Source organism: Nelumbo nucifera, chromosome 6 (genome assembly GCF_055504915.1).
Source record: "Nelumbo nucifera cultivar China Antique chromosome 6, China Antique-T2T, whole genome shotgun sequence".
Classification (NCBI taxonomy): domain Eukaryota; kingdom Viridiplantae; phylum Streptophyta; class Magnoliopsida; order Proteales; family Nelumbonaceae; genus Nelumbo; species Nelumbo nucifera.
This window is the reverse complement of record NC_142654.1, coordinates 65628240-65643911: the sequence shown is the minus strand read 5'-3', so window position 1 is coordinate 65643911 and position 15672 is coordinate 65628240. Positions and strand designations below refer to the sequence as shown.

At 37.9% G+C, this 15672-nt stretch overlaps 1 protein-coding gene across 6 annotated transcripts in view; it reads right to left on the bottom strand.

Annotated features, from left to right (window-relative positions):
* Window positions 1-15672, bottom strand: part of CGL1 (alpha-1,3-mannosyl-glycoprotein beta-1,2-N-acetylglucosaminyltransferase) — a 70951-nt gene that overhangs the window by 47878 nt on the left and 7401 nt on the right. Inside the window, exons 1-2 of one of the 6 annotated variants that reach the window (XM_088889315.1) lie at window positions 1248-3935; window positions 373-423 (exon numbers count right to left, since the gene is read on the bottom strand). The exons of 1 other annotated variant lie outside the window; for it this stretch is intronic. Coding sequence is in view for 3 of the 5 variants with exons in the window: in XM_088889311.1 (XP_088745437.1) it covers window positions 373-423; window positions 1248-1316 (120 nt within the window). In the remaining 2 variants the exon portion in view is untranslated. Of the gene's footprint in view, window positions 1-372; window positions 424-1247; window positions 3936-15672 lie in introns of those variants that run through there. 4 more of the 6 variants (XM_088889311.1, XM_088889316.1, XM_088889313.1 and 1 more) reach the window with 4 other exon arrangements.

Below are 15672 nucleotides of genomic sequence, written 5' to 3'. Positions count from 1 at the left end.
TAAAGTCTGAGTGCCCATAACAGGTAAAGACACCCATTGTGAAGTCTTCATATTAACATAGCCAGCAAATCAACTCCATCATGCCACCATGAAAACCCAATAAACACCTAAAAGAGACAAAAATGTTTTTTCAGACCTCATACTTATAGTAAATGAAGTTATGGTTTACATTGTTCTATTCATCTTCATAAAGATATTTTAATTAGCATTACAAAATTCCTATTGTAGCACCTAGGTTCACAAAAATGTCTTCAATAATCCTTTGGAATTGTTCTATACAACCATAAAACAGTTATAATAAAAAAAAAAGACAAACTTCTACCATAATAACTAAATTTAAGTTTGCATGGGACCAGGAAAGCCAAAGCATACCGCAGCTGCAAGGCGTTCAGCATACTCTGATTGTGTGGCAAAAATCCGCATCTAAGGAGAAAGGGAAAAAGAAAAGAAAAGAAAAGAAAAACATCAATGCGCAAACCAAGAAAGAAGAATAGAAACCCAATATCCCCGAGTTGTATTGGCTGTACAAGCATCGTGGAATAGCTTATATGAAGCAAGAGATGAATGAGAAAATGTTTGATGTCCATGTAAGGCTATGATGAAGTCATGAAGAATAAGAAAATGACCATGTATAACAAATTTGTATTGCATGGACTCTTTTACAAAGAACCTGAACTACCAAGTTGCACATACAGTCATACAGACTCTAACTCATGTCAAACTCTTACACCTTTTTTGGAGTGAAAAGTTTGTTTTCCGCCCTTTTCAACTTGTTTTATTGTTAACGATATAGAAAACAAAATTTTATCCAACGTTGGATAAAATTTTAGTTGAAATATTTCAGTCTGAGAAAATTTTCATCCATTTTACGGGGAATCAAACAAAACCTATAAAACTAAACAGAATAAAAACGTCGCATTGCTCAAGCATACGGGACCAATTCAATTGCGGACTCGAACATCCATAATTCAGTGCTTCAATTTTCCACAAGCTTCAAAAGAAATGAATAAATAAATAAATAAATAATAAAATTCAGGACAGACAATTGCAAGAATATGGTGGAAAATGTAAAAATTGATCAAGTAAACGAAACGAGTTTAATCCACACGAACAAAATGAATCGAAATTAACAATTGCGCGGCAGCACAACAAATCAGCGGGTTAAAAACAAGAAATATGGACAGCGACTCAGGAATTTCAAAAAGAAAATCAAAAGACAAAAAAATGAACAAAATTAGGAAAAAAACCTGGATATAAATAAATGCAACAGCTGCAGCTAAGAGGAGGACTCGAATATCGAAACAATTTCTCGCCATTTCGGATCAAAAGCTTCCTCTAAAAACCGAAGCTTCCCTGTTGCTGTCAAAATACAAATAAAAAAGAACGCAGACCTCCGCAATCCAAAATGGGATTTGTTCCCGTTCTTCACTTGTTCCTGAAACTCTCCGATTACTCACTGCTGGTCAAGACAGATGTGAGAGATCCACTCTCACAATTTCTTTTCCCTTTTCTATTTCCACTCCAGTATCGGGGGGTATAGGCACACGATTACCTTCCCACACGGTGAGAGACTCAGGTTCAGGTGGACTTGACTTGGAAACTGGAAGTGGGAGAAAAATTGGTAGGGAGTATACTTGTTCATGGGCCGGGTAGCCCGACGCTCTAGCCCGGCCCGGCCCAATATTTTTCAGGCTTGGACAAACTTTCAAGCCCACGGGCTCGGGCTTGGGCTTTCTCAAATAAGCCCATCCCGGGCCCGGCCCAATACTATTACATATAATAGAAATATACATTATTTATATAATAAATATATAATATATATTTATTTATAAATTATTATCAAGTTAATATAATATTAGTTTATTAAATTACACAAAAAATAGGACATTTTATATGTAGATCGGGCTTTGGGCTTAGGCTTTGGGCCTTATATAAGGGCTGGGCTCAAGCTCAAGATCCAGGCCCGAAGGTTGGGCCGAGCTCGAACTTGAACTTGGACATTTTTTGTTGATAAAGAGGCAAAGCCCGGCCCAACCCATCTTAAATCGAGCTTGGACAGAATTCTAAGCCTGCGGGCTCGGACTCAAGCTTTCCCAAATAAGCCCAACTTGATAATATTAAATATATAACAAAAATATAATATATATATATATGTTAATAATAAATAATATATTATATAATAATAAAATTAATAGCAAAAAAAGTATTACATATATTAAATGTATAAAATATTATATAATATATAATTAATGTGTTATAATATACCTATCAAAGTCAGGCTTCAAGCTTAGGCCTGAGCTTCGGGCTTTATATAGGGTCGGGCTCAAGCTCAAGATCTAGGCCCGATGGTTGGGCTCGGGCCTAATAATTTTCTATTGATAAAAAGGCAAAGCCCGGCCTGGCCCATGAACAGGTCTATCTAGTAGGGATCCACAAAAATCAATGCGTGATGATCTTCAAATCTAATCCCAACATAGCCAAGGGGGTGCCCTACAACACATCCCAACCGTGTATTGGGAACATCTCTCGGTGATAGTACAAGAAATGATGAGACAACATCAGGAGATGTTCCCAATACATGGTTGGGATGTGTTGTGGGACGTTGTGGGGTGCCCCCTTGGAGGGGGGGGGGGGGGGGCTGATGTGAACTCTTGGAGAGATGATCCTGGCGTACGGCTATAATAGTCGTGTGTATTAGAGAGATGATCGTTGGAATTGGGATTTGCTCCTCACGGAGCACTTCTCACATCAACCTCACAGCCCCATTCCATCGTGTATTGGAAATATCTCCATGACTAATAATATATTAATATGAAAGATGCTCCGATGTGGGGTTGGAAGATTCTATGAAGTCGATGTGTGGAGCACTCTATCAAGAGATCTAGAACCGTGTAATGGGAATCAAGATCTACTCATCACAAAATGCACATTACGTGGACCTCACAGCCCCATCCCACCATGTATTGGGAATATCTCCTCATAAATAACAACACAGGATGGGAGATGTTCCCAATGGGATGGGGTTGTGAGGTCTGTGTGAGGTGCACTCTATGAGGAGCAGATCCAAATTCGGTTCAATTAGATCTGAACTCAGGTCTGACGAACATCCCAAATTTGGATTTAATCATCACAAAAACTGTCCTCACACTGCCCTTACAGCTTTTGCAACCGTGTATTGAGAATATATTTGTATTTGTATGTTTTTATTAGGAGATACTCTCAATGCCCAGCTGCAAGGGGGCTGTGAGGGCACACTGAGTAGTGTGAGAAATGAATTTGACAAACATGTTGGCTCTGATACTCCTTAGGTACATTACCTAAAATCAGACAATGGCCAAGCCTTTAAGATCTACTACAAACACATACACAAAGCATAATACTAATGTATTTAATCGTGATTGGTTATATAGCTTGCTGGCTAGTTTTCAAAACTAGGGGTGGATTCAAGTTGAGGTAATCCCTAAGGCAAATACCTAGCTATTCAAGCTCGGGTCATTGAAACAATGTTAGGCTCGAGTTCGTTTCGAGCTAGAGACCTGAACTCGAATTCGGCTCAGCTCAAAAGCTTGCAAGTTCAAATTCAACTATGATCCAAGCTTCTTATAAAAAGTAAATGTTATACGTATAAAGTTTATTTTTTTATTTTATATACAAAAAACTGGGAATTATAAAAATTATTTATTATATATGTATTAGGCTTGATTAGGCTTGCGAGCCTCATGAGCCAAGCTTCATTGGGCTCTAACTCGGCTTGATTAGCAAATGAGCCTATGTATTGGGCTCGAGCTAGGCTTGAGGCTTGGTCTAAACCAAGATGAAACAAGCTTTTACGAGAAAAGCTCAAATAGCTCATGAAAAGCTTAATTCATTTCCACCCCTATTCACAGCAGATCCCATCGCCATTTGATCATCTTGGTTGGGACCCAAATCCTAATATATGAATTGTGATACATCTCCTATTGGCCTATTTAATTGAAGAAGACCCAAGCAAACCAAATGTTAAAACCAAGCCAAGATTGGAAATTGGTCCCATTCGACAGGAGGGATAATTTCTTACATTTTTTATTCATTTTAACACCTTTTGTTATCTGTTGACTCTTCCCTTTTCGTGTCTTTTCTCAGGCCCATTTGTGAGGGGTGAGCTGAAGATTCAACGAAATGCTTGTTGGAGAGAGCTGAACTTAGAGGTGTTCATGGTTTGGTTAACCGAACCGTGGGCATTTTTTTAAACCGAATCGGTCCTTTGTCTTTTGAAAAACCACGAACTGAAACAAATCAGTTGGTCAGTTTGATTTTTTCAATTAATTGCCAATTTTTCATATTGCTTAGCCAAAACTGAATTGACAATTCAATTAACTAGATTTTTCATTCGGTTTCATTGGTTTGGTTAGGTTTTTGTTTTTTAATGAGCACTTCTAATTGAAATGTAGTGACTTCTAGGTTTTCGAAGTAGGCCCCACATGAAAAGCATGAAAGTTGTGTTTTGGTGAAAAAATCCAGAGAACTCAAATCACTAGCATTCAATCATTTGAAGGGGTCTTTAAATAGCTTACTTGAAGCACTTTAAAGCAATTGAACCAACTCAACCTCTAGGCTGAAGAGCAGATGCTTCTCGCTTTGTAAAGTGAGCCTCATAAAAAGTTAGTTCAGCTGCCTTTAAGCATCCTGGATAAGCAATTCAAAGAGGCTGAATAGACAGCCCTTCATATGATTGATTGATATTCAATTTATTCTCTCCAGAATTTTTAGCAAAGCATAGCTTATAGGTTGTTTGATTGGAGACCACCTTGCAAAGCTAGAAGTCCTTATGCTTCAATCCTCCCAAACAGGCACTTAGGCCCCATTTATGCTCTCCAAAATTTTTAGCAAATCATAGCTTATAGGTTGTTTGATTGGAGCCCACCTTGCAAAGCTAGAAGTCATTGTGCTTCAGTCCTCCCAAACAAGCACCTAGGCCCCTAGCCACCACACACCGGTTCTTACTAGTTCTAAGCAACCAAATCCAATAAAAGAGATCTTGACATTTTCCTTCGTTTAAGAAACTTCTAGTTTACATTATAAATAAATGAAAACTAAATCAAATTCTAATCACATTTAATTTATTCACATAATTGCCCTTCTTAACATATCAAACATCAATGGTGTGCATAGTGTGTCCTATTTATCTCACAAGAAAGAAACTTGCTTGTATGGAAGGGATAGAAGAGAGTTCAGCTTGCCTATGTGCATAAAAAAACACCAAACATGATGCATTCCTAGAATTCAAAATGGGTTTTGAAATAGTTGATGACTTGACAAGGAACTTAAAAAACCTGTATTAGGTTAAGATGTCGATTTCTAAGCTAAATTGTTCACTTAACCTTCAATCCAATAAAATAGCTAAATGCAAAGATTTGTAATCAAGTGACAAACTACAAATTAGAGCAAACAAATTGTTTGAAATATTGTGACTAAATTAGTTATAAAAAAATTAAAAGATCACTTCACCGTCATATTCATTTCAAACATAAGTCCTTCAAGTCAAACACAAAAGAAACATATAAACAAAGACCTAATATCTATATTAAGTGTTAGCTCTCATCGTCTAGGCGCGAGTCTACCTCAGCTCCAGGATTCCTATGATGCTTCCTCTCTCTACTACCAATTGGTAGACCCTTTTTATTCTGCTCTTCCAAGGCTAACCACTTGGGAAGAAGATGAAAACCGAAGATGAGTTGGTTGAGTTAAACTTCAATGAAACAATGGAAGATGAAAAGTTATAGCCTAAACTATTGTTGTACAAGGTTTTCTCTAAATTGAAAATTAACCATGGAGTCTTAACTCACATCCTACTACAAATGTGGGGCCTGAAAAATGTTTGAAAGTGGAAGACCCCATGGGGGACCACTTCATTGCCCATTTTAACAATAGGAAAGACTTCGAGAATGTGCTCTCAAACAGTCCATGGAACTTTATGAACCAACTTATCATGCTAGAAAGAATTGAGCAAGGCACTGAACCAGCCCAACTTAGCTTTAGAACACCTGAGTTTTGGATGCAAATCAGAGGACTATCTGTGGAAACTATATAGATGTAGATAGGCCTCTCGATAGAAAGCAAAGTGGGTACAACAAGGAAAGTGGATACAAAGAACTGGGAGCAACAACAGTTGAAATGATCCTTGATGTCATCCAACTTCTAAAAGCCAATCCATTTTAAGCCAGAAGGAGGAGATCAACCAATTGAAAATTAGTTTGAGCTATGAAAAGCTACTCAACTTTTGCTACAAATGCGAGAGAATTGGCTACATTGAACCAACTTGCCCTACAAGGAAAGAAGATGGTGACTATGATTCGAAGGATGAGGAGAACACAAACAGGAAGAGCAAGGATTTTCCCTTTTGGCCCATGGATGAAAGCCTCCTTGTGTACAGCCTAAACGGAGAAATAATTTAGACTAATGACAAAACAACAAAGGTAAAATAGTCCTTGGAGCTCCAGTGATCAACAACAATGCAATCAACACAAAGGTAACATATAGAATCAATAGTATTGATAGGGAATCAAACAACAATCGATAGGGAAGAAACAAACCCAATACAAGTAGAGCACTCATGAACTTCTGCCATGTTGAAACTTGGGGATGAACGATACGTCCAGTAAAGGAAAGCTCATGACCCTAGGGGATCATCAATCAGACTTGACACATGTTACTAGTCAAGTTTCAACAAGCAAAGGTAAGGTCTTTGCCGAATAGGCAATTAATACTCAACACACTAATTTCTTGGATTGGATGGCATGCCTACAACGATTCACATCCTTGAGCTTTAGCAGCCTTGGGCTAGGATTTGTAGGAAATTTAAGACAGCATGATGTTGAAGAAATAGACCAGGAACATGTAGTACACTCAATTCATTAATATCTTAGTAGAAGATAAAGTAGAGAGATAAATAGAAAAAAAGGCATCTTGAGAGTTTGTTGACTCTTGAGGATACATGCAAAAAATAGGCAATTGAGTGCAACAAAGAGAAATATAAAGATACATGTAGAAAGGCTATTGTGTAGGTAGACCGACAAAAGATTGTTCACTATGGCTAACCAAGGTACCAATAATACACCACTTGGCGAAACAAGGTTCTAGAGATCCAACCTACACCCCTAGTTTTTCAAATACTTCAACGGCAAGCTCCATTTAGGAGGGGGCTTGCTAAGACCAATGAGTCTTTTGTGCTGGAATTGTCAAGGGATTGGCCACCCCTTATCAATTCAGGATTTCCAAGAGATCTTGAATATTTATAGGCCTACAATTTTAGTCCTCAATGAGACTAGATATGAATCGACAAGTTATTCCGTTGTGTAGGAATGGGCTTTGATCATCATTTTATTGTAAGCTTAGTTGGGTTTCCAATGACCTTTGCTTGGCTTGGAAGAATCAAGTATTAAAGTGATGTATGCCTCCAATAGATTAATTCATTGTGAGTTTGAAAACACCAGGGCAAGAAGTGGAAGAATACCTTCATTTATGGAGAGATAGATACACACCATATACATGAATTATGGGACTCTATTATCTAATTGGGTATTAGTGTTATGGGGTCGTGGGAGCTTTTCAGAGACTTCAATGAAATCCTAGCAAACTATATGAAGATCAGAGGTAGGTCCCCAACTCATTTGAGAATGCAAGCATTTCAAAGTACCCTTGACACCTTCAATTTAATAGACCTTGGATTCCAAGGATACCCTTTCATATGGAATAATCATTGGGAAGGTTTAAAGAATGTGTAGAAAATAATAGATAGATGAGTTGCAAACATCCAATGAAGAGTTATGTTCCCCAAATGTATTATTTATCATGAGGCTGTAAACGAAGTTGATCATCCCCCTACTAGGAATCCATTAACCAATACTAGGTGGAAAGGTTACAAACCTTTTTTCTTTGAGGCTATGTGGACTAAGGATGACTCTTGTGAGACAATCATTGACTCGTTTTGGAGCTATCAGGAAAGCTCAAACCCAAAAATTGAAATCAACAATAATATTGCAAACTGTAGGCAAGCATTAAGGTGGTGGGATACTCATTGCTTTGGCAACTTAAAATAGAGATTTAAAGATCTCACTCAATAGTACAAAAAAGTGCAAGGCAATCAAAGACTTGATCAACATTGAAAAGAAGCCAAGCTAAACAAGATTTCATAAAAGATAGAGGATGTCAGTAAACTTGAAGAAGTGCATTAAGCTCAAAAATTGCAAGTTCACTGGCTTCAGGAAGGGGATAAGCATACAATGCTCTTCTTTACCTCTACCCTTAGGCAAAGGCAATTTAATAGAATCTACAAAATCCAAGATGATCAGAGTCAGTGGGTATCATATGACAAGGAAATAACAAGAAAGTTTATTCAATATTTCAGGAAGATATACAATCAAGGACACGATGTCTCAATCTCATATGCTTTAAGATTGATGGACAAGATAGTGAATCATGACTAGAATGAGATGTTGTGTGCCCCAATCACTAAAACTAAGGTCAAGAAGGCAACTTTCTAGATAGGGCCTCTTAAGACCCCTAGCCTTGAAATACTGGCATATTATTGATTAGGATGTTACTAATGTTTGTATGAAGATGTTTAGAGATGAAAAAAATCCTATCTTAATGCCGCATTCCTATGTTTAATACCTAAGTGTAAGAATGCTTGCAAGGTAGAGAATTACAAAGCCAATCTCCCTATGCAATGTTTTATATAGAATTTTTGCTAAAACCCTAGTGAATCGAATGAAGGGCGTTTTACCAAATCTCATTAATGAAGCACAAAGCGCCTTTTTGCAAGGAAGGAGCATATCTCATAAGCTCTTTCAATTTCTAAAGCAAAAGTGAGGTAGAAGGTTTAACATGATTGTTAAATTGGATATGCATATGGCTTATGATTCCATAAATTGAGTGTTCCCTTAGAATGTCCTATAGGCTATGGGGCTTATTGGCTCTTAGATTAAGGTAGTGATGGCTTGTGTGTCTGTTGTGTCCTATGCTTTGATTTTGAATGGAGCAGTGAGAGGTTACATTCAACCCACAAATGGCCCTAGGTAAGGAGATCCATTGGAACAATAATTAATTATTTGTGTTATGCAAGGGTTATCTACTAACCGAAAGAAAGAAATTGAGAACAATAAATTAAATTGGATTAGAATTAGTAGAAGAGGCCCTATGATTACTCATCTATGCTATGTAGACAATTTCTCCCTCTTTTCAAAGGTAGATATTGAGCACTGCCATAAAATTAATCAAATTCTTTACATATTCTCTATACTCAATGTCTCCATATCCAAGAGATGAAGAGCCACACCAGGTATCTTCCTTACTTGCTTAGGTGGGTAGAAGTAAAGCCTATTTCTTGTAAAAATCCAGGACTCCCTTTCCTCTAGAGTTATTGGATAGAAGAGGAATCTTCCGACTCCAATAAGGTGTAAAGTGCTTATCAAAGCTTCATCAGCTGCTTTGTTGGTTTACTTCATGCAGCTTTTCAAATGGCCTATGAGCCAGTGCTTGTAGAGGGATAATGTGATAACAAACTTCCACGGGGGTTAAGAGTTGAAAGAAAAAAAAAAGATTCATGGGTTAAGTGGGAATGCCTATGTAAATCAAAGTTTGAAGGAGGTCTCAACTTTCCCAACTTAGAGCTCTTCAATAAAACTCTGTTAGCAAAGAGTGTTTAGGAGATGATGCATAATTAGGATGTCCTCTAGGCTCGAATCCTACAAAACACGTATTTTCCTTCATCATCTTTTCTAGATGCTAGACTTGGCTCTCATCCTTCTTGGGATTGGCAAAGTTTGATCATGGCGAGAGACCTTCTAAAAAGAGGCTTAATCTAAAGGATTGGGGATGGAAATCAAACTCAAATTTGGGAGAATGGATGGATACCTTCTCTCCTTCAATTCCATTAGGTTTCTTAAAAGCCTAAGGGTTGTGAGTTAGTTTGGGTCAAGGACCTGATTCACCAAAATCTAAGATGTGGAATGTTTGCCTTATTCGAAGCCTATTCTCTAATAATGAAGCGGGTTCTATTCTTCGAATCCCTATTAACCAATTCGAATGTTATGATAGAGCAACCTAGAGTCTAATTAAGAATGGGCAGTTTACTATTAAGTTAGCTTACTATCTAGCTCTTTGGAGTCTAATCAAACCTTCCATCCAGCCTACAAGAGGGTCCACTATAGTGTGGAAAGCTATTTGGAAGCTTAAAGTCCCATTGAAAATTGCCTACTTTATTTGGTAATATACCAAAAAAGTTGTCCTAGTTCAAGCTCACCTAAGAGAAAAGCATATTAATGTGAATGATGTTTGTCCCTGTTGTCAAGCAAGCGAAGATCTTCCCCACCTAATCCTTATATGTCCTTTCTCGTGAATAGTTTGGTTTGGTATTTACCATTCTCTCAAAAGTGAAAATGTTACTCATTCAGGAGCACTTGAATGGATCTTCGCATGGGCTTCTACTTTAAGTTCTAATTGGCAAAGACAAAGCCTATGGGCTATTACTTTTTAGATGTTTTAGCTTGCATGAAATAAGTGTTTTTTTTCCTTGAATCCAAGGACACTTCGTGGCAAAACCTTATTCTCAGGATTAATAGGCTTTGGAAGGAGGTGTTAGAAGCGACCAATATGGCCAGACCCTAGGCTTATCCACAACAACAGGCGATTACATGGACACCTCCACCTACAGGTTCTATCAAGTTCAACTTAGATAGTGCAATCAAGTCAAGCACTATGGTGGTAGCTACGAGATTTATCCTCGGATCTTCGTTAGGCCATGTTTGGTTCAACTCTCATTTATTCTCATTCTTACAGAAGAGGAAATTCTAAAATGAACAAGAATGGGTAAAAATGGGCAGAATGAGAAAATATTGCTATGAACCAAATGATTTTTTTCTAGACTAGCAAGTGCCATGTGTCACTCATTTTCATTCTGAAAAAAAAAAACTCTCTGTCAGTGGTCATAAACTACTAGTCTATGTCTCCAAAATTGTCGACATAGATGTTTACCGGTGGATAGCCAATGGCCAATGTCCGTCGATGTAAGTTTCATGGTAATCCGCTTGTAAACATCTATGGTGACAGTTTTATAGACCTAGGTCGGCAATTTATGACCATTGACATAGAGTTTCATTAAAAAATGAAAATGAGCACAGATGGGTGTGAGCGTCGGAAAAATCGGCTCACTTGCCACATGGGCTGGGAATGGAGCTGCCACCCATCAAATTAGGAAATGGAAGTGATGGGACCTCCGAGAAATGATTTTTTAAAACACTTTGTTTTAATAGTGACTCCAAAGCCCAAGGCACCAATCCAACCAGTCTAGGTAAGGCTCGAATGAGAGAGGAACGAATGGCACAACTGCAGCTACAACATGGGGAGGATGAATCCGAGGTAAAAACAAAAAAACAAAAAAAAAGGAAAGAGGAAGAAGAAAGGGGAAAGAAGAAGAGAGAGAAAGAAAGAAAGAAAGAGAGGGAGCACGGGCGGGCGGAGAAACCGCCACTGTGCGAAGTAGCGGCGGTGCCTAATGAAGACGAAAAATAGAGGAAGGAGGAGGAGGAGGAGGAGGAAGAAGAAGAAGAAGAAGAAGAAGAAGAAGAAGACGAAGAAGAAGAAGAAGAAGAAGAAGAAGAGAAGAGAAGAGAGTGGCTGGGGGGTACTGCCGCCGGTGGTTGGAGAAATCGGCTGCCGCTCTGCCGTTGTGTATCGATGGGAGGAAGAGAATGAACAATGCCTTTCGATTCATTCGGGCGAATGAAAAATACTGTTGAGTTTATATGAGAGGCAGGGGCATTTTCATAATTTTGAGTAATTCGAGGGCATTTTGGTAATTTTTGACAAAATGGGTCAAATTGGGTTCAAGAGGTTGAACCGGGGTTCTGGTCCAACGGTGGGTGGTTCTGGGTCAAAAAATTGGCGGGTTAAGATGGGTCTGATGGTTGAGAAGGGTTTTGATGCGTGGGCTAGCAGGATAAATAGAAATAGAATTTTTTTTTATGGAAGGGTTAACAAGGGAATTTTTGGCTGAAATTTTGTAGGTTGGGGTTTTCGAACATTTTGGGTTGATTGGCAAGGTTAGATTGGCCCGACTGAGCTCAGATTGGGCAGATCTGGAAAGGGTACGATTCGGTTAATTTGGGGGCTCGAAATGAAATCCTTGTGTAACGAAGGGGAAAATAAAGGCAGTTTTGGGTGAAATTTCTCTAGGTGGGGTTTTTGGCTAGTTTGAGATGATTGGTAAAATCAGATTGAGCCAACTGGGCCCGAATCAAACAGATTTGGAATCCGGTAAATCTAAAGCTTCGAAATGGAATATTTGTGTGGTCGAGGGTAAATAAAGGTGTTTTGGGCTGGAATTTCATATGTATGGGTTTTTTGGTATTCTAGGGTGATTGGAAAAGTTTGATTGGTTTAGATGTGTTCGGATCAAGTGGATATGGGTTATGGGTGCGAGAATGGTCAAAATGGAATCTTTGTTTGATGGACGGGTGAACGAAGGAATCTTGAGTTCAAATTTCATGGGTAGGTGTTTTAGGATGTTCCAGGTCTAATGGTTGTGTCTGATCTAATGGTTGAGGTGTAAATGAGGGTCGATCGGGGCCATCAGATAGGTACCGGGCAGGTTTAGCAGTGGATCTGGGTTTTTGGGTGTTTCAAAGAGGCCAAAAGGGTTTGATCGGGTGTTTGGGGTGAATTGGAGGCTCAGGCAGCGGACCGAGCAAAAATCGGGTGCTAACAGCTGCCCCTCTTTGTTGTGAGGTAGGAAACTACGAAAAAACAAAGACCAAAAGAAGCACACAAAGATTTTTGCGAAGGGCGACTTGGAAGAGGGGCAAGACAAGGATGGAGGAGTGAGACAAAAAGGAGTTCCCATGCAGCATCATCTCATCATGTTCAGGCCATTTTATTTTTGGCAAAGTGACCCTTCCTAGGTATCAAGAACCTTCAGAATCTGGGTATATTTGCTGCAAAGAGAAACATTAAAAACAAGTAGAAAACAACGACGAAAGCAACTCAATGTATGATATCTATTTAATTTTGGCAATAGTTAACTTTCCAACAAGTGATAGATGATCTTGTGGAGTGAGGTCAATTATTTGTCGTGAGGTGAGAAACATAAAATTAAAAACCATAATGTGCCATGTAAAGATGAAAATAATAATACAACAATGATTAAAATTGTGATATGCTAGTGTAGCAGAAAATATCTATGCTATAATGCGAACAAATCAATGATTTATGATGTGGCAAGGTGGCGATAAGAAAATTATGTGCTATGCAACAGAATTCATGTGCTATGAAGCGAGAAAATCGGTGATTTATTATATGTCGGGTGGTAGAAAATCTATGTGCCAAGCAGTGGAAGATCTGATTTACGATGTCCTAGAGGCAAAACTTATGTGCTATGTAACGGAAAAATTCTAATTTATGATGTGCTAGACGTGAAAAAACTCATGCTATGCAGCGGAAAATCCTCATCTGTGATGTGCCAAAGGCAGAAAACTCATGTGCTATACAACGGAAAATCTGATTTATGATGTGCCAAATGACGGAAAATCTATGTGCTATAAAGCGGAAATTCAATGATTTATGATGTGCCAAAGTAGCGGAAAATCTTATGTGCTATGTAGCGGAAAAACTCACGTGCTATAAAGCGGAGAAACTTGTGCTAAAAAGCAGAAGAACATGTGCTAAAAGGTAGAAAATTCTGATTTATTCTGTGCTAGAGCTAGAATACTCATGTGTTATATAGCAGAGAAACCTGTGCTAAAAAGCGAAAAATTTTAATTTATTATGTGCTAGAGGCGGAATACTCATGTGCTATAAAGCGGAGAAACCTGTGTTAAAAAGCAGAAGAGCATGTGTTAAAAAGCGGAAAATTCTGATTTATTCTGTGCTAGAGGCGGAATACTCATGTGCAATAGCGGAAAACTCGCGTGCTATAAAGCAGAGAAACCTATGCTAAAAAGCGGAAGAGCATGTGCTAAAAGGCGAAAATTCTGATTTATTCTATGCTAGAGACGGAATACTTATGTGCAATAGTAGAAAACTCATGTGCTATAAAGCTAAGAAACATGTGTTAAAAAGTGGAAGAACATGTGCTAAAAAGCGGAAAATTCTGATTTATTCTATGCTAAAGGCGGAATACTCATGTGCAATAGCAGAAAACTCATGTTCTATAAAGCTGAGTAACCTGTGCTAAAAAAGCAAAATAACATGTGCTAAAAGGTGAAAAATTCTGATCTATTCTGTGCTAGAGGGGGAATACTCATGTGCAAATAGCGAAAAACTCATGTTCTATAAAGCTAAGAAACCTGTGCTAAAAAGCGAAAAATTCTGATTTATTTTGTGCTAGAGGCGGAATACCCATGTACAATAGCGGAAAACTCATGTGCTATAAAGCTAAGTAACTTGTGCTAAAAGCAAAAGAGCATGTGCTAAAAAGCGAAAAATTCTGATTTAATCTGTGCTAGAGGTAGAATACTCATGTGCAATAGCGGAAAACTCGTGCTATAAAGCGGAGAAACCTGTGCTAAAAAGCGGAAGAACATGTGCTACAAAGCGGAAAATTCTGATTTAAAATGTGCTAAAAGGCAGGAACTTTATTGTACAATGGCGGAAAAATTCTTGTGCAATGGTGGAAAATTTATTGTGCTATGGCAAAAAAATTCATGTGTAATGGCAGAAAACTTATTGTGCGATAGTGAAAAAATTAGTTTGCAAACTAATGAAAATGATGACAGGACTGAAAATTCGAGAAGGCCAATAACATGCTAGACGCAAAAATGCGATAAAAATTCAAGAAGTATCATCTTAAGATATTCGATTTAGCTTAATTGTCATTTCTCACTTTGTCATTTTCCTTGTTGGGAATTACTTCTCTTAACATTTTTACCACACTTTGCATTTTTCTTTTTATTACTTATATTTTTTTATTTTTTACTTTTTTTCTGCTTTTTTAGTGTACAATAAACAACCGAATTCCTTTTTTAAAAGACTTTTGCAGTGGTGTGGCCTGAGCTTATTCTTTGAGACATGTTTATACTCGATTTTGGTGTCAAATGCCATGGGCTGCCCACCTTTTATCTTTCTCTTCTTTTCTTTCTTTCTTTCTTTCATTTTTTTTTTTTACTTTTTCTTTGTAACTTCCAGAGTAGAAAGATAATGCAACTCAAACATAAAGGATGTGGGAATTTTATTTTCTTTTTATTGTACATTTTTTTTGGAATCTATGAGACCGAAAGAAGAGATGATTGAACAACTATGTCCAAAGGGACCCATGTCATGCCTTAGCAAGAGATAAAAGTATTTGCCCCTCTTCAAAAGAGATGATCGAAACCTTAATAATTATAAAGGCATGTGCATCGAAAATGCGAAAGGGACCATCATATATTTTCTTTGGAAAACACTCGGGTTTTATGAGAAACTGCCCCAGTTTTTGATTAACAAGAGGATTTGTGATGAAAGATGCTTAATTGAAGAAGGTTTAGAACAAAATCCTTCATCGCCAACCAAACAGATCTCTCCCATACTAAATTACCAATTTTTAAATGATCGATGAGGACTTATAAATGGGACGAAACGTGGTCTAGGATAGGGTATCCGAAATGGAGGGAAAAAGGCTCAAAAAACATATTTACGACAAGAAATCAAATGTTTGACCTT